At 51.3% G+C, this 27,568-nt stretch overlaps 2 protein-coding genes across 2 annotated transcripts; one reads left to right on the plus strand and one right to left on the minus strand.

Moving 5' to 3' along the window:
• The first annotated feature begins 575 nt into the window (after positions 1 to 575).
• Positions 576 to 5,122, plus strand: Gal (galanin and GMAP prepropeptide). The gene is made up of 6 exons (XM_052173551.1): positions 576 to 740; positions 944 to 1,024; positions 1,704 to 1,758; positions 3,493 to 3,582; positions 3,808 to 3,885; positions 4,874 to 5,122. Exons 2-6 carry the CDS (start codon positions 944 to 946, stop codon positions 4,942 to 4,944), a joined length of 375 nt encoding a protein of 124 aa, XP_052029511.1. The 5' UTR covers positions 576 to 740; the 3' UTR covers positions 4,945 to 5,122.
• Positions 5,123 to 7,342: 2,220 nt separating this feature from the next.
• Positions 7,343 to 26,892, minus strand: Tesmin (testis expressed metallothionein like protein). The gene is made up of 9 exons (XM_052194259.1): positions 26,417 to 26,892; positions 23,742 to 23,900; positions 22,025 to 22,145; positions 20,007 to 20,080; positions 18,704 to 18,795; positions 12,736 to 12,826; positions 11,105 to 11,242; positions 10,142 to 10,317; positions 7,343 to 8,297 (listed from the first exon to the last, which is right to left on the minus strand). Exons 1-9 carry the CDS (start codon positions 26,798 to 26,800, stop codon positions 8,105 to 8,107), a joined length of 1,428 nt encoding a protein of 475 aa, XP_052050219.1. The 5' UTR covers positions 26,801 to 26,892; the 3' UTR covers positions 7,343 to 8,104.
• Positions 26,893 to 27,568: the final 676 nt, after the last annotated feature.

Raw genomic sequence — 27,568 nt, forward strand, 5'->3', positions numbered from 1 at the left:
TGCCCCTTGGCAAGAACCTGGCCTGGGGCTCTGCAGGACTCACTCAGGAGAGGGGGCTCCAAGGGAGAATGGATGGTTGGGGCGCTGGAGGGACGATGCACAGCGAGCAGCCACCCTCATCCTGCTCTCTGCCCTCAATGGCTGCACCCCCACCCCACCCTTTTCCCCAGCAAAACAGGAGTTGAGGACCCTGGACCCTAGTAGGGAAGCTGCAATCACATCCAGGTGCACAGCAGGACCTGGGAATTTGATTTTTTTCAGATGTCTGTGACTGGCCTTGCTTGGTCTTTGGGGTGATCCATTCCAGCCCCAGGAAGAGAGCGAGACCTCCTGCTGGCCTCAGGACAGGGCGGGTGTCGCGACTCACTCTTGTGTGAGTCCAGGGCGGAGCAGTGGGGAGTGACTCTGTGATGCAGGGTTGGCCGAGTGATGGTCTGGGACTGTGGGTGGTCCTCTCCTGAGCCCCAGGAGCGGAGCGGAGCGGTTCCGGTCACAGCGGCCCTTGGGACTCACAGGAGGCGGCGCTGAGCGGGTGACGCGGCAGCTCCCACCAGGCATAAATAGCGGCGGCAGCGCGACTCCTGCCGCGGTCACGTCGAGGGATCCTCGTGCACTTCCCCTCGCCGCTGAGCTGCGCCATGCAGTGAGCGACCCTCCCGCCCGCCACTCTACGCCACGACTGGACCGAGACACTTGGACCTGCACTGACCAGCCACGCCCGGTTCTCACCGCTGCTCAAGGTACCCGTCCCACCGAGGCTTGCCAGGCCCTAGTCCTCCTGCGGTTGGCTCCCCATGGCTGCCCCTGCACCCCTCACAGCTCTGTCCTCTTTACCCCACCACTCCCACACCGATGCCATCGCAGTCCGCAGTCCGGGTGCCCCCAGATGTGCGTGCGCAGGGCTGCTCAGGTGGTATCAACCCATCCACTTCTTTTCTCTCAGATGGCCAGAGGCAGCGTTATCCTGCTAGCCTGGCTCCTGTTGGTTGCCACCCTGTCGGCCACTCTGGGGCTTGGGATGCCGGTAAGTACTGACTGACTGTAAAGAGGACCAAGGGTGTCAGACCTGAGTGAGGATCAGCCTGGAACAAAGGATGGTTCATTGTCCCCATGGGGGGGGGGGGGCAGGTCTCTGAAGCTGCTCGAGGGTAGGGAGGGTCCCAGGAGAAGGGCTGAGGAGCATCTGGACACAGGTTCAAAATAGTTCCATTCATGGCCAGGTTAGGGGTCCTGGTTTGTAATCCCAACACTCAGGAGGGAGGTGGAGGCCGTAGGACCAAAAGTTCAAGGTCGACCTTCCCTACATAGAGATTTTTATGCCAGTGTGGGCTATTTAGTGTTGTCTCCACAGAACAGCAAGGAAAAGCCTCCCATTTTTTGGCCAATGCCTGTGATAGACTAACATCCCCTAAAGTCTGGAGTGCTGGTAGCTCAGTCCTTAGCCCTGGGGTCGCTTGGAAGTAAGCCAGTCACTTGGCTCTGAAGACAATACTGGGGGTTATCAGCCACTGAGCCCTGGTCTGGCTTGAGCACTAGTGGACCCTGAATTAGTGCACACAGTAGTGTGTTCGGGTCACATGCAGTCACTCCAGGCAGCCTGGATGCCCAGGTTTCTGCTGTGTCGTGTTGGGGAGCCAAGCATAGGCTATTCTGCTCCTCAGCCCAGGGACCTAGGCTGTCTGACCCGTGTCATCCTGTTTTAGGCAAAGGAGAAGAGAGGCTGGACTCTGAACAGCGCTGGCTACCTTCTGGGCCCACGTGAGTGATGCAGGGCTGGCTTGCTGAGGCTGGATTGCCTGTCCTGATGTGACTACGGGAGCCAGGCACTGTCCTCAGAGCCCATTTACTCTCAGATGCAAAAAAGCTGGGAGCATTCCCATGTGGCTTTGAGGACTGTGGGTTTCCATTAGCCTATCCCACTGCTGGCTTAAAACACCTGCTGCATTGTGGGTGGCAGCAGGGGCAGGGGCAAGGGAGGGGGCTTTCCCATTCCCCCGAAAGGCCTGATTCCTCCAGGCCTCCACTCTTATTCATAGCAAAAGAGCTCCTTCCCGGGGTCTCCTGACATCCACACCAGCCTCCTGGGAACCCCAGCGCCCATCTAGGCAGAGCATCTGAGAGCCTGCTCTGGCCTGAACCTCCTTTCCCTTCTACTTCTGAAACCTGCCCTGACACTCAGCACCTGACATCCCCAGGGCTCACCAGGGACCTCCCATCACTGATCTGCACCTTTAACCTCAACACCTGCTCCTTCTAGAAGTTTCTTCTGCTTACTTCCCACTTCATCCTTCCAAGGAGCTTTAATTTAAATTTTCTGGAGGAGTCTTTTAGGTCTCCTTGGAGTTCTATTTGGACTGTCTGAATCCCAGGTCTCCCTAAACACCCTCTCCCACTTCATGGTACCCTGAAGCAGTCCTCTGAGCTCTGGTAGGGAACTCTGGCAAACTGAAGGTAGCAGACACCCTACCCTGAGACCCACTGGGGCCAGTCTCTAGTGCTCAGATCTGCTCCCCAGCCAGCCCCGCAGTCACCCCAGCACCTTACACTAACACTAGTCTTGTCCAGTGGTGCAGCTCCTGCTCTGATCTATGCTACTTGTTCTTTCTCTGCATTCAGAGCTGCGGAGGGTTAGAATCTGAGGACTTTGACAGCTCCCAGCCACTCATGGGGTGGGGTGGGGCAGAGGGCCCATTGTGTCCATGCCTAATCTCTTCGCATTCCAATACTGCCAGCTGTCACACTGGGGGAGATGGAGACTGGTGATTGCCTTTTGAGTTTAATGTTTCTGTGTAATGTGAATGCTTTCTGACATGTGACCACCAGAGATGGGGATTGTGTTTGGGGCTGTGGAATCACAGGGGGAGCAGGGCTGGGGTACAGCTCTGTAGCGAGAGGCAGCCAGAGGGGAAAGGCAGTGCTTGAAGACAGAAGTGTCTGGTGTCACCACCACCACCACCACCACATATGCTCCCCGCCTGGCCTGGCCCCTAGTTGGTGTCCTGGATGATGTTGTGACTTGCATTAATGCCTTCAGATGTGAACTGTCCCAAAGGAGACCAGGCTGGAAGACAGTGGTTCTCTCCTGAGATCTGCCTAGTTCGTTTCTGCTTTTAAGTTTACATGCACAGCTGGATCTGAGGTGCCTGTCTGCCTTAAGTACTCACTGTCCCCAGTAGAGGCAAAATATACATCCAGCTCCTGTCCCCAGTCCACCAGCATGGAGGGGACAGTGGAGAGGTGCCTGTGCTTCCCAGCCCCAGAGTCTGCATGAAGCCATGTGTTCTTACTGCAGATTCTGTGAGGGCTGTCCATGCTGCAGATGTATGTGGAGATGTGTGTGGGGTCATCCTTTGAGCCCTGTGGGCGCCCCTGGAGATACTATCCTCTGCTGGGGCTTCCACACGTTTGGTTTTATGCTGGTGGGCCAGCTGTGTGGGGTTGGAAATGGGATGCACCACAGTGACAGATCTTCCCTTTCTGGTCTGCAAACAGATGCCATTGACAACCACAGATCATTTAGCGACAAGCATGGCCTCACAGGCAAGAGGGAGTTACAACTGGAAGTGGAGGAAGGGAGACCAGGTAGGCCTGGGAACCAGATGTACATGCCATCATTATGGGGACTCCCAGGTGCATGTGGGCATATGCTGTGACACCCACCACCCTCCTGCTCCAGTCATAGCCTAAGACTGCCCTAGCCAGGCCTGAAAACCTGCAGCCTCACACACCTCTCTACTGCCAGGACTGGGCCTTTGAGGAGGGTGGTGAGGAAGCAGGCTGTGAACACTGTTCTTTTCCACTGTCTAGGAAGTGTCGCTGTGCCCCTGCCTGAGAACAAGATCGTCCATACTATAATGGAACTCCTCAGTTTCTTGCACCGTAAAGGTATGAGAGTGATTCCCATCTAAAATGGTGTCTTGGGCTGCAGCTATCCCTGGTACTGGCAGGAAAAGTACAAAGGGAAACATCCCTTACCCTATGCCCTACGTTACGAATGAGGCTAGTCACACTCCAACATCTGGTGCTAGGGCTGAGTGTCACCAGGCTGATGTGGGAAGATTGAAGCTTTGGACACTTCTCTCTCCTGGCCCCTATCTTTGGCATAGTGTTTAGGGTATAGTTTGCCTCAAGCCAGGTTCTGTGAGGCTACGAGAAGCCATATTGTGTTAGCACAGTGCCTGGCAGGCCAGCTCTGGAAGGAAGCTGTTTCCTCACTCAGTTTCTGCCCTTCTAAAAGGAGCTGAAAGGCAGGAGATTAAAACCCAGTGTGTGTGTGTGTGTGTGTGTGTGTGTGTGTGTGTGTGTGCAGGGTAGCAGGATGGCCCAGTCCTTGAGAGCATTTGCTGCTCTTCCAAAGGACTGGAGTTCAGTTCCTAGCATTATGTCAGGTGGCTCACAACCTCCTGAAACTTCAGCTTCAGAAGATCTGACACCCCCTTCCTGCTTTGAGAACATACACACACTACACACATCCCATAACATACACATAGCACACCACACATATACAACATATAAATGAAATCTTTACAAAAGGGAAACCACCCATCAGGGCAGGGAGACTGTGGGGGAACAGATGGCGTTAGTCTTCAACCTCAGGTCCCCAGGCCTCTAGAAGGCTTCTAGGGCTTTCTAGAAATCTCTGCACCGCTGTTCTTGCAGAGGGCTCCACAGCTCTGCTGGGGGCTCTGAGCTTCCATTTAGTTTTGATCTCATGAGAATGTGTTCTCAGATGCCAGCTTCACACTTGCCTCTTTGAAGAGTGGACAGTCTTTCAGATGTCCCCAAATCAGGGTCGCTACCGTGAGAACCTGCCCCTCCATAGGTACTGCGATTTGATTCCTCTCACACTACCTACCTGATTGCTATTCTTTAGAGGCCGGAGCCCTCGACAGCCTGCCTGGCATCCCCTTGGACACCTCCTCAGAAGACCTAGAGCAGTCCTGAGACCATGCCCACTGTGCACATGTGTCCTGTGCTGTAATTTAAAGTCATTCTAGGCTAAGAAGAATCTTCTGCCAATTCTTCAAACCAACCCTGTTCTCTGCTTTGATGCTGTGTTATAATTGAGATGTTTTGAGTGGAGTAATTATATTGCGTGACATAATAAAAACTAGCAAGTATCTGCGACTGTTTGGTTCTTCTTCGCTGTAGTCTATCACTGTCACCTTCAGTGTGGTTTGCTGTATTTTGTATATATGTGTATGCACATGCATGTATGCACCTTGTGTACTGAACTCAGATCCACAGACTCCACAGAAAGTGCTTTTCCTGCTGAGCCATCTCTCTGGCCCCCGTAGTATGTCTTAAAAGGTAATGGTAGTCCATCCACCCGTGCACTAAGTAAGGTTTAAACCCGAATTCCACAAGGACTACAGGGCACCTGTCAGCTCGTGCTGTGCCCAGGAACAGTTGTCCGATGCTCAGCTCAGTCTGATGCAGATGTCTAGTGTGTCGCTGAGGTGAACAAAGGCACAAATGGGTACAAGCCCATCTGCAGCCATGGCTATGGAGACAGAAGAACTGGTACTGAGCAGAAAGCAGATAATACCTGATCAGAGAAGAAACCAGGCAGCAGGAGAGCCAGGTACCCACATGATGGGTTTCCTCCTGTCTCCCTGGATAGAGGACAGGCTGCTAGCACTGGCCTCACCTGGCTGCCTATATGGGTCTTCTGCAGAACAGGGGAGACTAAAGGAGTCCACAGAGGCTCCAAGGGTGACTTCAACATCATAGCGAATGCAACCCTACATTCCTGTCCCTGTCGAGGAACATGCCAGCATGATGTCCTCAGGCTCAGCCACTCCCTCTCATATACTCCTGTGATGCAGACCCAGTTCCTGCTCCCAGGCCAGGCGCTACATGCACAAAGACTCTCTGCCTGGACTAAACCCCCGGCCCTTCCTAAGGAGGGAGCCATGTGTGTAGTGTGCAGGCTTCAGGAGCCCTGGAGCTGGATCCACAGGTGATCGGGGGTCACCCAACATGGGTGCTAGGAAACAACCTCATGTCCTCTGGAAGAGAAGCAGGAGTTCTTATCTGAGTCATTTCTCTAGGTCCCCTTACTCTTCCTCCCACATTTAACTGACTTGAGCAGGCATATGGATCCCGAGGCTCACAGAAAACAGATTGCTGGGCTCTGCCGAGTATCAAGGTGGGTCTGGAGGCCATATTGTGTTTTAAAGAGAGTCCCCAGAAGGATGGCACCTGGGCTGCTCCTGTCAGCCCCCAGCCTGAAGCCCACCCTATGTAGCATCCTTCTAGCCTTGCTCCCTCTTGTCTAGGGCATAAGCATCATGTGTCTCCATCCCCAATTCTCCAGGCTAGCAGCTAGGCCAGCCTTGTCTCACCTCAGCCCCCCTATCTATCCCTCCCAATGTCTGTCATACAGTCCAGGGATCTGTCAGGGCCACTTTGTTAAGTGGCAGCCTTTCTTCTCCCTGGCTTCAGTAGTGGGGACCCCTAATAGAAAGCTGTCACTCTAGTTCTGGGGATCTAACCAGCTCATCAGAGCCTCCTGAGTTCTAGGCTCCTTTAAGGCCGTTGGAACCAGTGTTTCAGTAGTTCCTGCAGCCACTGCCATGGCAACCCAGCCTCTGGATCAGCAGTGTACAGCTAGCTGCCCAGTCACCCCTTACCATCTTCCAACTTCTCTGGATCTTTGCTTCATGTTGTGTCTGTGCAAAGGCGCATGTGTGCAGGAGCTGTCACCTTGTCTTTTGAGCCAGGCTCTCTTCCACCTGCAATTTGCCAATAATACTATGCCAGTGAGTCCTGTGCCTCCTGTCCCTGCTTCCCCAGTGAGTCCTGTGCCTCCTGTCCCTGCTTCCCCAGTGAGTCCTGTGCCTCCTGTCCCTGCTTCCCCAGTGAGTCCTGTGCCTCCTGTCCCTGCTTCTCCAGTGAGTCCTGTGCCTCCTGTCCCTGCTTCCCCAGTGAGTCCTGTGCCTCCTGTCCCTGCTTCCCCAGTGAGTCCTGTGCCTCCTGTCCCTGCTTCCCCAGTGAGTCCTGTGCCTCCTGTCCCTGCTTCTCCAGTGAGTCCCAGAGCCTCCTTATCTCTGCTTCCCCAGCACTGGGATCACAAGTCTGTGTCTGCTCTTTTTGTTTTTGTTTTGCAGCTGTGGGGGTGCAGTAGGATGTTCGTCTTTAACACAGATCTGGGTTACACTCCGGTCCTCAGGCTTGCGTTGCAAGCACGTTACTGCGGAGCCATCTCCAGTCCTTTCATTCTTGTCAGTGAGCTTCTGGCTTCCTGCAGCCAGCCTCCAGCCATGGTCCTGTCAGTGCCCAGGTTTCCTAGCACTCTTCAAGAGATGAGGTGGCAGTGCTGTTAGACTCATGAACGTTTCCCATAGACTCAAGAAAGGACAAAGTCTCTGTGGAATCCAGAGTGGGTATTGAGACAAATATATTTTTCAGCTACTAACCTAGTTCCAACTGGGAATCTGGAAAGGTTTACTCTCACAACTAAACACAAAGTGTGGGCATAATAAGTCACCTCACCTGCTTGTGTCTGAGGTCACTGTGACTGGTCTGCAGGCGACAGTGCAGCATTAATTATGGAGAAGAGGGTTGAACAGGAGACAAGTTTTCCCATTTCAAGCAGAAATACAGGAAAAAAAAAAAAAAAACCCAAACAAACCCAGCTCCAACCCGACCAACCCGACTCCCCTCCCACATCTCCTGTCACAGGCCTGGCCTGGAAGAGCCCTGCTGGCCACCTATGTGTGACTCCGCAGAGCCCCCTGCAGAGCCCCGCTCTCGAACTTGAAGCTGGCTCATTACAACTTGGAGGAACTCCTAAGCGATTAGAAAAGTGAACACAGAACATCAAGCAGAAAGCCGCCCTCGTCTTATGCAGGGCAGGGGGTCCCCAGAGGGCCTCCCAGGGACAGGAGGGCCAGGATCTGTCCCCAGGGCAGCTCTGCCTGCTTGCACTTTAGGATGCCTTGAGTAGGCTGGCCAGTACCACGCAGATCATTCAGCCCTCACAGCTGACCTGGCCATGATGCGGGCCTCCTGCTCCTCCCTTGCACCAGCCTCCTCAGGTGCAGAGGAGCAGACGCCCCGGGCTGGGCTTGCCATAGGCATCCCTTTACCAGCTTGCACTCTACTCCATTTTCAGCCCCTTGGACTTGAACTCAATGTGGAGAATCTGCGACAGGCACCTTCCGAACTCCTCCAGGACCATCTGCTCAGCCAAGCTTGGGGAGCAGCGCTCCTGCTCTGCCTCCTCCCCCTGGGCCAGCAGGCAGGCACACGTGGCCTCCACTACCTCCCAGGAAATGCAGGAGAAGGCCTGCCTGCGGAGAGACACAGCCACTCAGCTCTTCAACCACTCTAGTTCAAGAGTCAATGGCCTGTAGAGAGGTTACCTATATCATCTCCTCCTCAAGGCCTAGGAAACTTCTCAGATCTCTAGAGGACTGGAGCCTTCTACACCCTCGAATGGGTGGGGGAGGGGCTCACAAGGCCCAGCCCTCTCTGAGGAATGATTGGTAGCTAATGGCTGCTGGGGTAAAGGGACATTTCCTTCAGGGATATAGTCACTGGTAAACTGCCCATACCCCAGCAAATAACTACCCCATGCACAGATGAGAAGCCCTAATTAAACACAAAAAGTCACATGCACACACATACACAAACGCCAAGAGGAGAAAAAAAAAGAAAAAACTAGAAAAGAAGAGGAGAGTGAGTTTGGAAGAGGGATCCAAGGGACAGAGTCAGGGAAGAGCGAGCAAGCGCGGGACTATGATCACAGCACACTGTAGGCATGCATGGAACTTCTAGGGCTAAAAAGAAGCTATGGATGTCTTTTTCTGCTAGTAACATGGGTTTCATTTGAGTGGAGCCCACTGGCCCAGGCCCGTGAGCCAGTTTGGGCTAGAGGGAGAGACGCTGTCTCAGCACACCAGGAGTAAATAACTACATAGAAGAAAGCCTGGGGCTGGGCTTTGGGGAGCAGCAAAGGACCCCTTCGTCACCTGGCAGAGTCTAAATGTCTCAGTGTAAAGCCACTGCCAATCCCACAGGCTCGTGGCTTGGGTGGCAAACCCACAGGTTGCACGAGGCTTGGCAATGTACACTCCCAGACAGTGTACAGATGCCCTCAGCTCCCTGCATACATCAGCAGATGAGAGCTGGCAGTGAGACCGCCAGGGTAGGAGGTCTGCTTGTCCTACTTGAAGGACATCAGGAACTGGAAAGTACCATGTGGCTCTGAGACTCTCCTGTTACACCATGAGGACATCTCACCCTGGGAACCCCGTAGAAATCTGGCCTGGCCTGGGCTTTTTAGGACTTGGCATTTCCCCTCTGAGCCCTGGAGCAAGGATGCTTACCCAGCCAGCTTCGAGCAGGGCTCACACCCAAACAACCTCAGAGAAGGCTGGCCCCAGCATGGGGGGAGAGAGCATCACGGAGGATGCAGGCTTGGTGAGTGCACTTCTCTCATCTCTAATGAAATAAGCCTGGGTTTGACTTTGCAGAATGAAGTTGGTTCATTTGTGGCATCCGAATGACTAACTGCATGGCACTTAAAGTAGTGTTCTTCCTTTGGTTGGTTAGGTTTTGTGTAGGTGTGTGCTTATGTGCACATGTGTGGTACATGATGCCTATATATGGATGTGTGTAATTGCATGCAAGAGTATGAAAGCTAGCAGTTGACACTGGGTATCTTCCTTGATTGTTCTTCCACCTTATACTTTGAGATAAATATGTAATTGAGTCTTTGCATCTCATGCACTGGTATGACAAGCACCTGCCTACCCACCCATGCTTCAGGCTTGCAAAGCAAGGCTTTACCATTGTGTGGTTTCCCCAGATGGTCCACTGTAGGATAGTCATTCATTAGCCTAGAGCTCATCAATTGGCTTACCTGGCTAGCCAGTGAGCCCCAGGGATCCTGTCTCCATACCCAGTACTGGGATCACTGGCATAGGCCATCAAGCCTGACTTTTTATATGGCAGCCAGGTTTGCACTCAGGTCCTCATGATTATAGAGCCGTAATTACCACAGTAGCCACCTTGCATACTAGGCTTCCATCTTCCTGTCCCTCCTGTCCCCTGTAGCCCTGCAGGCTACAGCTAATACAGATGTGGTTTCTAACCTTCCCTCAGAATCACCCTAACTGTTCAGAGCACCTACCTATTTTTTCTCAGTTTTGGAGGTCCTGAGAACTTGGCTGGGGACAGATGGTGACTGTTCTCAAAGTCCCCAGGATCCATGTAGTGGGGTGTGCTCATCAGCATTTTTCGTTCTGGACTTTCTTCATAGTTTTTGCAAGCAATGCATTTGCAAATGGAAGAACACATGATTTTGGCCTGATGATAAAAAAAATGCTTTGATGAAATCAGAGTTCCCTGCAAGCCACCCAGCACTCACATCTGCTTGGTCAGATTAGTTCAGATGAACACTAAAGGCTGTTCACTAGGAGGAAGCCGGCATGGCAGCATCAATGGCCATAATCCAAGTGCTCTGGCGGGGGAGGCAGGAGAATCAGAGATTCAAGGTCAACATCTTTGGCTAGGAATCATGTTCCAGGCCAGCCTAAACTACATGAGACCTGCCTATAGAAACAAACTAGTGTCTTAGTTTTGTTTCCTGATGCTGTGATAAAATACCCTGAACAAAAGCAACTCAGAGGAGAAACGGCTCACTACAGCACACAGATCAAGGCTACAACCCAGCATGGAGAGGAAGCCAAGAAGATAGGTGCTCGAAGCAGCTGGGACCCACCATCAGGAAGCAAAGGTGTGGCTGCTGCTACTGCGCTCCCTCTCCACTTACACACGTCAGGAATGGAGCCAGGGTATGGTGCTGCCCCTGGTGAGCAGGCCTTTCTTCCACCTCAAGATAATCCCCATAGCACATCCAGAGGCCTGTTTCCCAGGTGACTCTAGACTCTGCCAAGGTGACAGTTAAGTCTGACCATTGACATCCCTTAGAGGCCTGTTTCCCAGTGGTTCTAGACCCTGTCAAGTTGACAGCACTCTATCATCACATGGGGAAGGATGGACAGGGATTGTGCATCCCTTTACATGACAGCAAACATCTTCTAACCACAAAGCTACTTGGATGTCTCTACTTATTCCAGAAGCTGACACTTGCCTCATAGCACTCACAGTAGTTCTTCAGGCAGCCCGAGCGCTTACAGTTGCACCCTTTGCTGTGTCGAAGCTTAGCAGCTCCTAGCCGGCCTTTCCCCATTTTTGGTTGGAAAGCTTCAGGATTTCTATCAAGACATGCCTAAGAGAGAACATGAGAACCATCAGGAGATGCATGGAAGCCAGAAGCAAGGCTCTGTGTGAGGAAAGACCATGCAGGGGGAGCTACTGAGGGAGCTAGGGCCTCAGGTCCTGAGGACGTGCCAGAGGCCTCGAGGCTTCTGTGCAGCTATGCCTCACCTCACACAGACCTATGATGGTGGCTGGGTTGTAGAAGCACTGAGCCCTTTGCCTGCATTTGACAGCCCACCATATGTTCTGTAGAGAATACAGCACAGTCAGGATGTAAAGAAAGCCAGGGTGCCCTCCCAGCATGCCTTGCATTCTTGCCTGAGGCAGGTGAGGCCATGGCCATAGCTCACACCAGCACCTAGCCATCTTTCTCTCTGATGCATGCTGTCTTCCATTTCATCCTGTTGGCAAACTTGGGAGCTTAAAACTGCAGGGGTGTTGGGTAAACAGTGTGTTCATGGCCCAGAACAAGGCTGAGGCCAACATGACTCCTTCCACTGGAGGGGACCACCAGCCTTTCCCTATGGAGTGTGGCATTCTGTAGTCACCTAGCCGGCAGGCACTCCATCCCACCATTGAGGGATTGTGGCCTTGTGGCAGGTTTTGTCTATTATGAACAAAGCTGCTGGGAACCTGCTTGGCAAGTCTCCATGAGGATTTCCTCCAGCTCCCATTGGCTGTGTGCCAGGGAGGAACATGCTGGGTGACATCTAGGCAAACATTTAGCTGTTAGAGTGTCTGCTAATCATTTCTCAGAGTAGTGCTTCATCGAGCCCTGTTCCTATCCCTGGCACACAAGAATCCTGATCTCACACTAACAGACTGCACTCACTGCTACATGCAGAAACAATCAACTGCCGCAAAGCTCAGGGCCAGGGCCATTCTCATTTGTCCTCTGGGTCTGGCCAGATCTGAACTGGTAGGATACTTCTAAGTGATATGTCTGCAACTCAAGAGGAGGAAATAAACAGTTGTAGAGAGGGGGATAAAAGACTGACCAAGCTCTGGATCATTTCTGCTCCATTTAACAGGATACCCTCCAGCCTTAGCTGATGGCCCTGGAAGTGTCTCTCTGGAGAAGTTGCCAGGCCCAGCCCAGCTATTCCTCCCATCCCCTGGTCCTTGAGCCCACAGGAAGGCATAGATACAGCAGTCTCCTGCTTAGCCTGCAGTGGACTTGAGAAAGCTTAGATTTTCCTGCACCTGAAACTAAAGGAATGAAAGTTTAAAGTCTATAGGCCTAACCAAGTGTTTCCCATCCTCAGGTGATACAGTGTGCCTCCCCACAGGGCACAGCACGACCACAGTTATGAACCTAGAGCCAGACCTAGAGCCAGACTATGCTCTTGAGTCAAAGCTTCCCAGACTCTGCTGCAGCCCTGAAGGGCCCCAGACTGCTGGGCATCACTACAGCCCTGGCCACTGGGACTGTCTGTGCTGCCGCCTGAGTTGGACTCTGGAGACTATTCGCAGCCCTCCCTGGAAGCGCTCCGAAGTGCTTACCTTGATGGCTTTGAAGCGCTCGAGCTCATGGCGCAGGTTGTTGCAGCTGCAGCTGTTGCAGAAGTCTCCGCTGGAGAAGCAGTCACAGTACCTGTGAGGGAGAGCTCGCTGAGTCATGCACAGGCAGCCTGAGGTGAGAGCACGCATACAAGGACGGGTGACTTAGTTTAGGGGTTTCCTTTGGACTTTTTATATACAAAATAGAACTGGAAGCAGGGGTGTGATGTCTTCTAACTACTAACCCAGAAGAAAGACAAACTAGTGCAGCCATTGGCTTTCAAAGGCCGTGTGAAGCAACACCATCTCCTGAAGGACATGCTGCCCATCATCTTTCCCCTCTCTCTGTTCTCTTCCACTCTCCCTGGCACAGAAGTGAGTAGACTGAGAGTTATTTCTACCAAGCTGTCCCCGCAGCTTCTTCTGGGCAGTACTGCTCCCCTCTGCCAACAACCTTGACCCATCAGTGGCAGCAGGGAGAAACTGAGCATGGCGCTCTCGCTGGTCTCAGACTCCTGCACCATGAGCATTTAGGGATTATGGTACAAGGTACAGGCATCTTCTGGCATCAATCTACTCCCATTGTTGCCTGGGAAACCTCATGGACAGCCACTAGCTCTTGAATGCTGTGTTCCCTTTTGTCAGAGAAGTACCAGTGAACACTGAATGGTGTGTGACAGCTGCCACCTCGAGGTCTATGCTGCTCCAGGGTGGCTGATGGCAATGCTTCCTGGGTCATCCTGCCCCAGTTATTATGGAGAGGTAAAAACAGTGTTCAGGGACATGCCTGTGATGCCCTGTGCCATATTGCCTCCACAGGCAACAGACCTTACTGGTTGAAACTTTTTGTTGTCCAACTTGGGAGCTACAGCCCCAGGGGAAGTGAGGACACACCCCAAAGCAAGTTAATCCTCATGCCAAACCACAGATAATTCCTTTACCTAGACTCCTCACTAATAAACTTCACAGGAAAATGCAGCCACAGCACACAAGGTGACCAGGTAAGCAGAAACTCAAGAAAGCAACAGTGATTCAGACAAGCTGGAGCCTTGGATGCCAGTGCTGTGAGCTCCAGACTACAAATGACCCAATCTCCTAACATGGGGAAGAAGAATGAGTACAGGCCTGTCACCCCAACTCTCAGGAGAACAAGGTAGGAGGATCAGGAGTTCAAGGCCAGCTTGAGCTGCATGAAACCCTGTCTCAAAACACTGCAAGGCCTGACACTCCCAGTACTCAGAGGCAGAGGCAGGTGGATCCCTGTGAGGTCTAGGCTGGCATAATTTACATGGTGTCTTAGTCAGGGTTTCTATTCCTGCACAAACATCATGACCAAGAAACAAGTTGGGGAGGAAAGGGTTTATTGAGCTTACACTTCCACGTTGCAGTTCATCACTAAAGGAAGTCAGGACTGGAACTCAAAGCAGGGTTGGAAGCAGGAGCTGATGCAGAGGCCATGGAGGGATGTTTCTTACTGGCTTGCTCAGCCTGCTCTCTTATAGAACCCAAGAGCACCAGCCCAAAGGTGGTACCACCCACAAGGGGCCCTCCCCCACTTGATCACTAATTGAGAAAATGCCCCACAGCTGGATCTCATGGAGGCACTTCCCCAACTGAAGCTCCTTTCTCTGTGGTAACTCCAGCCTGTGTCAAGTTGACACATAAAACCAGCCAGTACACATGGCGAGTTCCAGAATAGACAGGGTTACAGAGAAACCATTTCAAAATCTCCAAAACCAAACCAAACCTAAACACCAAAACCAAAAACACCTGCTCTGCAAACTATTTAAAGTCATTGTGCAAACCGGCTCCCATTTTGGAGTTCCCATGGAGGAAGATGCCCTCAGCCCAGTGAGAGGCCCTTCTTGCTCTGTGAAATGATGGGGCAAAGATTACTGAGGTTGGCATGGCTGCTCATCAAGCTCTGCCACAGGAGCGAGCCTCATGTGAGGAGGCAGCCCTAAGCACGCTATGGAGCAAGGCACCGCCACAGCGTATTTTTAAGGGACTCAGGCCTCCGGTATAGTCCACTGGCTGCCCTCACCTCACATCCTATCTGTAGCTGTGCCCACCTAGCTTCTGTCCTCATCCTCACCCTCACCCTCACTTTTAGGGTTCCAGCCCAGAGAGGTCCACATCAAGCCTGACTCACTCCAATGTTTGCAGGCAACACCAGCCTTCAGCACCTGACTCATAATCTGTGCTGGCCTCAAATCCACTCTGTAGCCCAAGATATCCTTAAAATTGTGGCAACCGTGTCTCAGTCTCCCAAGTACCGGGCTCTGCCTGTAAGCCCCATTCCCAGCCTTCAGCAGTGTTTCCAGTTTTGCTCTGGGTAAAAGTGTAGAAACCGCCCCTGTCCCTACCCCATGGTAGACCTCCCACAGCAGGAGCCCTGCAGTGAAAAGATCCTGAAGGAGCAGCCATCACCGTCAGCCCATGTCACCTGACAGCTTGCCCTGTTCCCCACCCCTTTCCCTGGCCTGAGACTTCTGGGAGGGAGGCTCCACATCTTGGGGACAGAATTATCTAGAGAAATTTTCAATATGGATCATGCCAATCATCCGGCCTTCAGAGACAGGGCGTGAGAGCGCCACATCACATAAGAGGCAGAGGACACTGACCAAACCATGGCACTGAAGACTGGATACTTGGTGTCACGCCTGAAGTCACCTAGCATGGCCCTGCCTGCTGGTCTGGGGAAAGCATCTGACCACGGCTATGGAGTGCTGGCTGGGGCTGCAGCTGGCCTACACTTCACTGACTCCCACCCAGTCCAAGGACCCTGATCACAGAAGGAAAGCACTGAATTTCAGATCAGGGATTTGGGGCAGTTACATGGCTCTTTAGACTTTGTGTCCCATGAGCTCAGAGATTAAGAAGATTACTCTACAAAGATTAAACAGAGAAATGTTTTCCGATGGTTGGTCTGGAAAAAGAATCCTGTGTTTATATGTGTACATAGTAGATGGTGATCATGGAAGGGAAAAAGTCATGAAAGCAGAAGGGGACCACAAAGAGGGAAGTGGGGGGACAGAGGAGAGCACTGGCTAAGAGTAAGAATACAGTGTTCTGTGTGTGAAACTGCCACAGCAAAGCCCATTAGTTTATATGCTAGCTAAAAATAAAATAAAAGTATAATAAAAAGAGAATGAGCTCTAAAAGCTGGACAGGCAGCAGCCACTGATAAGTGCTCCTAAACACATCCAGTGTAAGACAGGGGCACATCAGGTCCAGCGATGGGGAAGGGGGGGGGTGTTTCCCACACCCGCCTACTGTTTTGCAGTCTTCCCAAGGCTCTACCTCTGACCGGCTCAGGCCTCTGTTCCTCTAAATGGGATTTCACACCAAATCTGAACACTACAAAGTGGGTATCAAATTGCTACAGAGGGGTTGGAGAGATGGCTCAGTAGTTAAAGTGCTTGTCATCCAAGCATGTGGACCTGAGTTCCAAACCCAGATCCCACACAAAAAGCGGGGTGTGTTGCCACAGGCCTAGCACAGGGGAAGCAGGGATGAGTTAATCCCTGGCCTCACTGACTTCACCAACCAGCTAGTCTGTGTGCCTTCCTTTATCGTGTTCCACCTTATTTTTTAAAAGTCTCTGATGTGTATGTGTGTATACCTAAGTGTAGATTATGTGTATCATCTGCATGGAGTACTCATGGAGGCCAGAAGACAGCATCAGATCCTCTGGAACTAGAGTTACAGACAGTTGTCATTGGTCTGGTGTGGGTCCTGGGAACAGAACCCAGATCCTCATGCAAGAACTCCAAGTGTTCTTAACCTAACCACTGAGCAATCTCTATAGCCCTTACTTGTTTTTGAGACAGTGTCTCCTATTGCTCTAGACCTTGCCAATCAGGAAAACTGGCTGGCCAGAAAGACCCAGGGATACTTCTGTTCTCACCCTCAGTGAACACCACCATGCTTTGACATGTTATGTGGGTCTGGGAATGGAACTCAGATCTTTACGCTTGCACGAGACTGACAAAAGCCTTCTCCGCAGCCCTGGCAGTGGGTCCCAGTGGTTGAAAGCTTGTCTTGATGCACACTGTGAGCAGAGAAAGGCCACTGGGAATAAATGGAGCCTAGGAGAAACAAACCATGCCCTGGGCTTGAAATGACTGGGAAAGGCTTCTGTGGCTCTGACAGTGTCTGACAACTGTCCTAGTGGGGCCAAAAGGCCTGCCAAGATCTGGATAACCTCACCTCTGCAGGGTACCACAAATGAGCCACACATCTGGAGATGCCAACTACCAGATAATCTCATCATAACAATTGGTTATGCTACACAAATGATAGCATCACCCATCAGCCAGGATTCACATCCATTAACTGGCAAGGTGATTTGAGTGCTAGAGCCAATCAACAAGTGTTATCTCAGGGAGTTCTAGAATATAGTAACAAAAGGTGGATAAGTTAGCCAGTCTGCACCAGGCTCTGGGACTGGACCAAGCCACACATTTATCCTTCAGGCCCCAGTGTGCTGCTTCTCTGTCCTCTACCAAAGGGACAATTACGGGTGACAGTTTCCTTCTGCTCTCTCAGAACTGATTGACTATGAAGCCAAGAGGGCTAAGGAGCACAATGGTGGGTTGGTTCAGACTGGGCATTTCCATATTGAAGCTACCAGGCCCAGATCTTCACACCGTACCCACCCTCCAGTCAGGATACCTGCAGAGCTGGCTCAGTGGAGTGACAACATGTTCAGACCAGTACTGCGGCAGAACAACAAGCTCAAAGCTCAGGTGGTTCCTGTTGCGTTCTCCACAAGAGAACAAGCTTTAGCCCCGTAGGAGCTTATTTAAAAAGTTAAGACAGCGTGTGAGAGAAAGTCTAAGAGAGCGGTGATTGGGAGAAAAGGAGATGCTATGCTGCAGACATTGCTCCTTTGGAGAGCACACTGGCTGCTGCAGAGGAACTCCACACAGGGATGTGACTCTGAGCCAGTGTCTGCTTGTGTGCACCAGAGTCTGTGTGCACCAGTGTATGCTTGTATGCACCAGCGTCTGCTTCTGGTTCTGGACATGACAGAGTATGGGGTGGTGTCTCCTGATCACGACAAAGGTGCAGTGAGCCTTTCACATGGCCTGTGATACCCCCAGATCCCCTGCACAGCCTTGATGCTATGAGCAGCAGCTCCAAGCTGAGGAAGTCATCTTGTTTCTTCTTCCAATATAAACAGCCACCATAAGATGATCAATGAGAATGCCACCAATGCGGGAATAGTACACTCACAGAGGAAAGTAAGAACCCATCCTGTCTCATTCTAGAACATTTGAGAAAAACCATCAGCCAGCCATGTATATATAGCATTGCCCCAAATGTGTTACAGCCAGAGCCTCAGGTCCCACTGACTTGAGCCTAACACTGTGTCCAGAGACCATCTGACTTTTGCCTGTTTGTCTGCAGCCCCTTGTCTCACACTTGCCAATAACAGCACTGGCTCAGAGAGCACAGCCAATACATGGTGACCCAGAAATTCCTACCAGTGCACTCAGTTTAACCAGATACAGCATACACACAGCATTAGACAGAGTAGACCTCTGGGTAAGTGCACCTCATGCCCACCTGAGACTATGGGACATCTGCCACAGACTGTGTGCCAGGGACACAGAGGCAGTGCTGCAACCCCTGATTAACCTCATAAGCAGCTGTCGCTGTGTTATCTACACTGATGACAGCCAAGAGGAGACAGTGTGGCACTACCCACCTAAGTGCATGCCAAGAGAGAGCTACAGCCAGGGGATCATGGGGCACACATAGGGCAGCAGAGAGTGGAGGGAAAGCCAGGGCCTGTCACTAATATACCCACAGGAAGGTCGGCAGACCTGCTTCGGGGGCAGAGACAGGATGACTACTGATGTTTCAGCAAAGTTAATTTTACAGTGCAGCAGGAAGTGCAGTTTACACAGCAACATCTTAGATGCTTGCATCAAAGGCAGTGGCCTCCGATTTTAATCCTTACCCAGCCAGAGCTATTTTGGGTGGTCCTTGCAGAGCAGGTGCGGAGGGAAAGGTAGCCCCATTGACAGCCGATGGGAGAGCTACATTATCAACCTGATGGAGGCAAAAGCAAGAATGGTCTCTTTAGAGTGTGTGTGAAGGGCCAGCAGCAGCCCCTACAGGTTGGTTTTACAATCCCAGGGCCAGGCCTCATGACCTCTGTAGTCCACTGATATTGAGCCCACAGGCTGAGACCATCTTGCAGCTATTCCCATGCATGGGGCCCAGGGCCCCAAGGGTACAAAGTCTCTGACCATGGGGATGGAGAAAACAGTTAGGGTGGGGTAGGGTCTAGGGCCAACAAGGACAAGCTAGGAAGCAGTGCATACAGTTGTCACTTAGGGAGACACTGTCATGGAACACTTTGTGTCCCTAAACCAGTAATTGAAAATACAATCAGTTACAAATGTCCACAAACTAGAAGCATTCCTGAATCATTATGTTCTCTTTCTCTCTCTCTCTCTCTCTCTCTCTCTCTCTCTCTCTCTCTCTCTCTCTCTCTCTCTCTCTCTCTTTAGAGACAGGGTTTCTCTGGCTGTCCTGGAACTCACTCTGTAGGCCAGGCTAGCTTTGAACTCAAAAATCCACCTACCTCTGCCTCCCAAGTACTGGGATTAAAGGCATGCACCACCACCGCCTGGCTCTATATGTTCTCAAAAAAGACCTGGACATCTGAAGTCTCACTGGTAAACATTGTTGTTTTGTTTTGGTTTTGTCTTTTTCAGAATTTCCAGCTGGACTCCACCTCTCTACCCACACCTTGTCTACCCTGACCCCCTCCCAAAAAATCCCTGCTGCAACACTCAGGAGGGTGTCCTCTACTCCCTCTCCGCACCGTTGCTAGGACACCTCTTTTAAAATTTGTTCAGGCAGAGGGCCAGCAATGGGGACATTAGGGATTCCTAGCTAATGCTCTGACTCTCGTCTTTCTCACAGCCTCATGTCCCCATCTCTAGTCTTTCATCCAGGGTCTGACACAGGTGTGAAGGGACAAATACTCAGTAAACATTTCACTAATGATTTTCATAGTGTTAAGACAGTTCTATGTAACCTGGGCTGATCTTAAACTTGCTGCACAGATGATGACCTTGAACTCCTGAGCCTTCCACCTTCACTTCCCAACTGTTGAGATTACAGACATGTGCCAGGAGGCCTGCCTCTCACTGTTAACTACACAACCTGACTCCTCAGGCTCACTGCACACACAAGTGCAGTGGCTGGCATGCCAGGGGGCGACATCGTGTGCTTTTGTACTGAATACTCACCTGTGTGATGAGATTTAACTTCGCTGGCACCGGCAGAAGTCTTCCTACTAAAGTTGTCATTGGCTTAGAGAGCTCTGTAGGAAAGCAACTGACATTAACTGAGAGCAGACACTGAAAGGTGTAGGTCTGCCATGGGCAAGGCTATTTAAACTTACCCTGATCTTAGTCTTAATTTTCTTTATGCATATGTGCACATGGGTGGCTATATGTCTTGTGTGTGCAGACACCCAGAGTCCAGAAGGTGTCTGACCCCTTGGATCAGGGGTTACAGGCGGTTTGTGAGCCTTCTGAAGTCGATGCTGGGAGTCCCTTGTTTTTTGACAGGGTCTCAAAGGCAGGTGCTCACCTCACTTTGTATGTAGTCCTTGAGAGGCACAGGGAGGAACTACCCCTCCTGGGTTTTGTGATTTTTCTATAGTCCCTTTGGGGTCAGTGTACTTTTTAAACTTTCTTTTTTTTTTTTTTTTTTTTTTTGCTGTTTTCCATCATAAAGCCGTGTGGGCTAAGTATCACAGTCTCCTATACTGAAGAGTGTCAGCACCCGGCTTCTAAAACTGTGTGCCAAGGTACCGTGCATGACCTAGCAAATTCCCTGAACACCTTGAGGCATTTTACATTTTCAATGAAAGCCTAGCATCGACTTTTGGATGCCACATCCAGGACTTCGAATCTCTGCATGTTCTTTTCTCGCATTGCCCTAAGTTGTTAGGGTATCAATGCTTTCTAAACTCTCTAGAGGAAGCCACTTGTACTTTGGCCCAAAGGCTCCATCAGGTAACATCCCTGGAGACCTGGTGTAATCTCCTCCTCCTCCCTGCAGCCCTCCAGTGTACACCTATTTCCTGCTCTGGTCCTCTGTATCCTTTCAGTAAAAGAAAGGCTGGAGGCCATAGATGTGGTCTACGTAGCAGGAAGCAACAACCGAGAGAGCCTCAATTCCCCCACAAGAACACTGAACTGAAGGACCTTCTGTGGTCCTCTAGGAATCAGGATTTAGGCATGAGAAAACACACCTCCCTGCCCACTAAGAGGTGAGAACCCCAGGATGAACAGCACCTGGGGACCCCCAGACGTAAGGCCTAGCCCCTGGAGAAGGACCTCAAGGAGGAGTCTGGAGTGTTACACTTCTTTTTGCCCTTTACTAACCTGCTTGACATTAGCCTGACACTGTTGGAAGGTTGCCATTTCATCACAGCAGTCTGAGCCTCTGTGGTTTACACAGAGAGGTTCACTGCCAAGGCCAAGGCAGGGGCTTGGTTAGATAGGCCCAAGACATCATTTAATCTTTCACTAAGCATTCATCAGCTTTGAAGTGTAGATCAGGCTTTTTGGGGTCATTTTGTCAATTATCGTGTCAGTGTGAGGGGTTGGGTAAATGACTGTCAGATAGGTCACTGGAGAGCCAGCTTGGAAATCCTGAGGGTAAAGCAGAGGGACCGCCCTTATTGATCACACAAACTGTTCCTATTAAAATGCCAATAATTTAGAGCACATTTGAACAGCCAGGTTTTGAGCCACTGGGTAGGCTGATAATGTTTCAAAGCAAGCCACATCTACCCCTGCCTAGAGGGGCGAAGCAGAGCCAGACTGATGAGAACTGTCACTAGAAGTCAAGGCAGTGGAGGAAGCCAAACAACAGTCGCTGAACACTGTGGAAGGATTAGGCTGGTGGTCGGCTGTTTCATTTGACTCTGACTACCATTGCCCAGGTTTTCCCAAGCGCTCCTTTACTATATCATTGGCCTGTTCTACTGTTACTGTGTGTGTGTGTGGGGGGGGGGGATGTCTGTGTCTCTATGTAGAGAACAACCTTTTGTGATGGTCTTCAGTAGCCATCTACCTTTTCCCTTTTTTCCTAGGCAGGGTCTCTCACTGGTCTGAACTCACCAAGTAGCCTTGGCCGGCTGGCCAGCTATTAACAGAGCTTCCTCCTCCCTCCTAACAGGCTTATCTGCTGCTGCCCCATCCCTCACCTCCTCCAGCGTGAGTGACCCAGAGCAGCTTGTGCACTGTGGTACCTGACTGAGGAAAACTGCTCTGGTCATCGTACTGAGGAAGCAGATGGAGCGCTTTGAGCTCCCTCGCGCCACAGTTGTCTATGCAGAGCATCTGGGCACCTCCTTTCAGCTGACAAATTACCTGAAATGACAGGGTAAAGAGGGCAGATGTCTCCAGTTCAAGGCAGGAAGAGACTGAAATCTGAGAAGACTTTCCCTGGGGTTTAAATTGGGGAAGAAGGTGGGTGTGTTCTCCATGTCTTCCTCTACACTAACTGCAGCCCCCTAACCCCACCCCATATATTCCTGGAATGTTTCCACACACTCATAGGTTGCTCCTGCATCCTCTGAAGGACTTAGCTATGAACTGAGGTTTCTTCCTAATATCCACAACCTAGTGGACAGGGATCTGCCTGTCCCCTGAACCCCAGTTTCCCACCTCTGAGACCCCTAGGAGCTAAGCACATTTGTAGAATTAACTTTAATTTGCTGTGTGTTCTTCCCTGCTGCAGAGCCAGGCGATCTTGTGGATTGTTCATGCCTGTTGTTTTATTTCCTATAAATACAGTTAAGAAAGATGACTGGAAACTCCTAAGAAACCAGGGTGGATTTATGGGGCCTGACCAACACTGTCAGACTCCATGTGGGTTTGAGCACTCATCCTCAGCAAGCCAGGTGTATCTGCCCAGCAGAGCCAGCAGTCCAGGCACTGACAGAGTGAGTGTCTTGCACACCCAGCTTCTCAGGGCATGTGGTGTGGAGATTATCAGGAGAACTCAAATAGGCACAAAGGACAGAAGTCATCTGAATAACATCATGAACCTGCTAGAAGAAGAGATGTAGGTTCCAGGGCAAATGATCAAGTTATTCGGACACCGGAAGAGGCCAGCGACATTCAGACTATGTAGCCACATAGAAGCATGCGCTAAACTGGGAACAACCTAAAGTGATGCCCAGCTTTGTGATCCACTGCCCAAGAAGAGATGGCAGGTGTCACCCTACAGTGTAGAAGGAGGCAGAGTCCTTTGTCCTATGGGAAGCTCTGCCATCAGAACCTAGGGGTCCAAATAAGTCTAGACACAGACTGGAACTAATGTTTGCACCCCAAAGACAGATTTCACAAGGACATTATTTCAAGTGTTTCTGGGGGAGCATCATCTGGAAAGGCTGAAGGCTCTGAGTCTGCGCTGCCTGTGTAGCCCAAGCTGGGCTGAAGTGCTGGTGATTCTGTCTCCAGAGCAGTTCCAGAAGCGCAACAGACTAGCCTAGAGCTGAGACAGCCGTGAGGCATCTGTTATCTAAGACAGGCACTGAAGGACTGCCTGTAAGGCTGAGATAAGGGAATGACATCACATAAGTACTAGTCCCTGTGGGTGACTAGGATACACAGTCCCTAGGGGTGGCCATTTCACCATTGTCATTGGCAATCTAGAAACAAGCAGAAAGGTTGGGTCTATCCCCTGAAGCTGTAGAAACACAGCATTGGAAAAACGACTACTTCAAACTGTAGGGTGGAACTGTCCTCAGTTCCTAACCCTACACAGACACCAGACAGCATGACTTACGGTGGCTCCTCTTTGGGATACAGCAGTGTCCCAATCCTCATTGGAGGGGCAGAGATGAGAGTCTTGAGGGGGCATGAGGGCTCAAGTTTATTCTCCTCCTTTGTAGACAGACAAGCAAAGAGTGCTGTTTTTCTGTTTTTTTTTCCTGTTTTTTGTTTTTTTTGCATAGTTACCATGGGGCTGGAGTCTTTCTTCCGAGGGCAGCTGGAGGCCTCCTCTGCCTCCTGGGATGATGGGAACTTGCAGCAGGATTCCTGAGCCAGAGGGGCCTGAAAAGCTGCATCTTCAGGGCTGCCGCCTGGCACACTACCACCTGCTTCTTTGATTTCAACCTGGAAAAGCAGTCAGTGGTCATGTTAGAGGATACAGAGACATGCACTGAAGTGACAGCACATGGAACGCTGAGGTCTGAGCTTGGGATCAGCAGCGGAGCAAGGACTCCCCTCAGCCCTGAAAACCACTTTGTCCTTTGAGAAATAAAGGGAACTAGTCATCTGAGCAGCCTCAGGAAGGAGGCCTCTGAGGATAGCCATCAGTTCCAGGGTGTGAAGAGGACAAGAGTTGGGAACATATTGAGAGCCTGCATCAAAAAGAAATAGAAGGACCAGCAAGCTCGCTCGGGGTAAGAGCACTTGCCACCAAGTCTGACAGCCGGAGTTCCAACTCCAGAACACACATGGTAGAGAAAGGTATCTGTTGTAAGCTGTCCTCTGACCTCTACATGTGCACTGTGGAACATGACCCACACACAAATAAATAAATCTAATTATAAAATAAATGAGACAAAATTGCATTTACTAAGCAATGAGATTTAAAAGCTGAAAGGTCCCAATGGTTACAAAATCTACATCAGCCTTGAGTGGGCCAAGCCTTAGAAGACGAGAAAGTGCAGCTAGATTTTGAGTGATAGCCTTACATTTCAGATTTTATAGAAATGCAGGAAACTTACACCTTTTTCCTGCTTGCCGCCTTGGAACTTGCCAGTAGTTGACTGGAGTCCACTGAAATGACTTCCCCCTACCCACAAACACAACTGCTGACCTCTTCAGTAGCAGCAAATATCAGAGCTGGCTATACTACAGCAGCAGTATTCTTCCAGACTGAACCTAACTGCATGACAGTGTGTGGGGAGGATTCCCTCAGGCAAAGCCAGTAGTGCTGGCCTGAGCCCTTTTGTTGGAGAGGAGCAGCAGGTGTGAAGATCATGTGCAAGGTGCACAGAGTTCAGGGCCAGCCTAGGCTACATGAGACTCTGCCTCATAAAAACAAAAACTAAGGTCTACAAAAGGATGTTAGTGACTCACTCTGAAGAGTTACTAGAATAGAACCAGAATGATTCCATTGTTTAAGCAATAGATATACTTATGTTAGGATATAGTCTAAAAGTTCAAAGAGAGACTTCAAAGACAGCTCATTGATTAAAAGCACTTATTGCTCTTGCAGAGGACCGGGGTTCAGTTCCCAGCACCCACATGGCAGCTCACAACAGGTGGGTGATTTGTTTCAGGGGATCTGGCACCCTCTTCTGGCCTCCGTGACCACTGCCTGCTCACAGGGCACCTACATGTAAACAAATTCACACATTAAAAAACATATTTCAAAAAAATGTTTTAAAAAAGAGTAGTTTTTTTTGTTTTTTTTTTGTTTGTTTTTTTACCCAATGATTAAACCTGGATTAAGAAGAGAAGCTGCCTTCTACACAGCTCATTCCCTCTCCTGTTCTACTCTTAGAAGGGAGAGGAAACTGGCAGAAGGTGCTGGGCCAGCTCCTGCTTGAGGTAAATGGAACTGCTGGCATTTGGAACCACTGGAAATCAGGATGTGGCCTCTGCCTTGGCATGAGGCTGAGTTAGAAGGTTCCTGTGGGGAGGCTCGAGTCCCACCTCCCCTGTAAATTGAGCAGGGAACAGGATTTTTGCGTTCTGAGCTCCACCAGCTGTGACTTATTGCTGTACAAAGCCAGGCTCCTGTCATCTCCAGAGATTTAATAAAACAAAAGTTCTATGAAGGCTTCCTCTCGACCTGACACACTTGACTGGATGAGGAGCCCAGTTTCCCAAGCAGGCTTCTTTGGGGGCTAACGTATATGCCAGGTTTCCTTTAAAAGGTTGGTTCCTTTCAATTGGCAAGAGAGGAGAGGTGCTGGGATGTGGGTCAGCTGGAAGAATGCTTGACTGGCATAATGGAGGCGCTGGGTTTGATCCCCACACAGTATTAGTTAGCTGTGGTGGGGCTCACAGTACTCCTAGCACTCAGGAGGTAGAGGCAGGAGAATCAGAGGCCCGAGGTCATGCTAAGGTATATGACAATTTCAAAGAATAGTAATTTCAAGCTGGCTGAGAAGCAGAATTCATCAAGACTCTACATAGGTTTAAAGAACTGTCCCTTATTTTGACAGAGCTGGAGATCAACTGAAAAAAAATTTCCTCAAAAATGAAAGTCTTTGGTGTGAACAAATGTGTATCTAAAAAAACAATTCCCCACCCAAGCCAAACTACCAGGCTGAAGATATCTGCAAAACAACCAAAAGGCCCTGGGTTCCATCCCTAGCCCTGCTGGGGCGAAGGTGGGGTGAAGACACAAGTACAACAGGCCAGGAATTATGCAAAGCAGGTGTCCGATGCAAACACCTACTGTGATGGCAACAGTTACAAACTCTTCTAGTGTGGCACAGTCATTGCAGGGGAAAAGGCTGGGCAGGAGGAGACAGGGTGCCCGAGAGGTTACCCTTGTGATGCCTCTGCCACCCGCGGGTGCCCTAACTCCCTTGAGAGCGTGCTGCCCCGGGCTAGCCCACAGGGTATGCACGTGGAGAGGCGGCGCGACGGCGCCCCCTGCCGGCGCTTACTGGGATCACGCGCACTCCTGCGCTTAGCGGCAACAGCGCGGGCCCGCGAGCACCGGGAAGTAACGACGACAGCACGTGCACGCTGTAGGCCGGAGGCGGAGCGGCGTCGTCTGCGCTGCGGAGCTCGGGCAGCCCCGGGAAGTCGCCGAGCAGGGCGGCCGGTACCTCAGCGCCCGGCGGGGGACTGAGCGCACGCAGCAGCGGCTCCCCTGGCTCGCTGGCGCCCAGGTAGGCGTCGGCCAGCACGGGCAGCTCATCCCGATCGGCCGCACCTCCTGCGGGGCTCAGCGCCAGCCCGTCGGCGAACGCACGCTCTGACCCGAACAGTTCGGCGCCCAGCTCGTCTTCAGGACCAGTCATGGCGCCGAGCAGCGCGTCCTCCATGGCCACGGGGACCTGAGGACAGCGACACGACGACGCGACCGCCCAGCTCGCCGTGGTCCTGAGAGGTTGGACCGACTGACCGTTGACCGTTAGGGGAGGGGGCGGGGCCCGTCTCTGACTGAACTGGGCGGGGCCTGGGATGTGGTGGGTGGGGCCTCGGCCAAGATAACAGGAGCTTGGGTTGTGGTAGGTGGGAGCCTATGGTGGGCGGGGCCTTGCCGTGGAGGTTGGGCTCTAGCTCTCGGTGGGCGGGGCCTGAGCATGATGGAAGAGGCCTGGTGGTTGAGGGCCAGGCCTGTAGTGCGGCCTTTCTGTATGCTTGGATGGAGGCTGGAGGAACTGGGTATCAGCCACATCTCCTACCCCCAGTGGGGGAAACTGAGGCTCCCAAAATGGTAGTTCTCTTTTTTAAACTTCGAGAATTTCATAGGTGAGTACTGACTGTATTTACATCGTTTTCACCCCTCCCTTTCACCTGTTTTTGTTTTTAAGTCAGAATCTCAGTAGGTAGCCTTGGCTGGCCTGGAACTCCGCCTGTCTCTGCTTCCCCAAAATTGAGGTTAAAAGCGTGACTGACATTCTAGGAAATCTGAAGCACTGCTAGTCGGGTTTCCCAGCTTGACATCTGTCCAAGACTATTTTCCAACAAGCTGAGGCCCCACCCACTCCTGCCCAGGCACCGCCCTGTTCAGTCAGATGGCCCCGCCCCCGTCATAACGGTCCCTAATGGTCAGTCCAACCTCTTAGGGGCGTGGCTAAACTGAGTTG

The sequence above is a fragment of the Apodemus sylvaticus genome, chromosome 1, assembly GCF_947179515.1.
Source record: "Apodemus sylvaticus chromosome 1, mApoSyl1.1, whole genome shotgun sequence".
NCBI lineage: Eukaryota > Metazoa > Chordata > Mammalia > Rodentia > Muridae > Apodemus > Apodemus sylvaticus.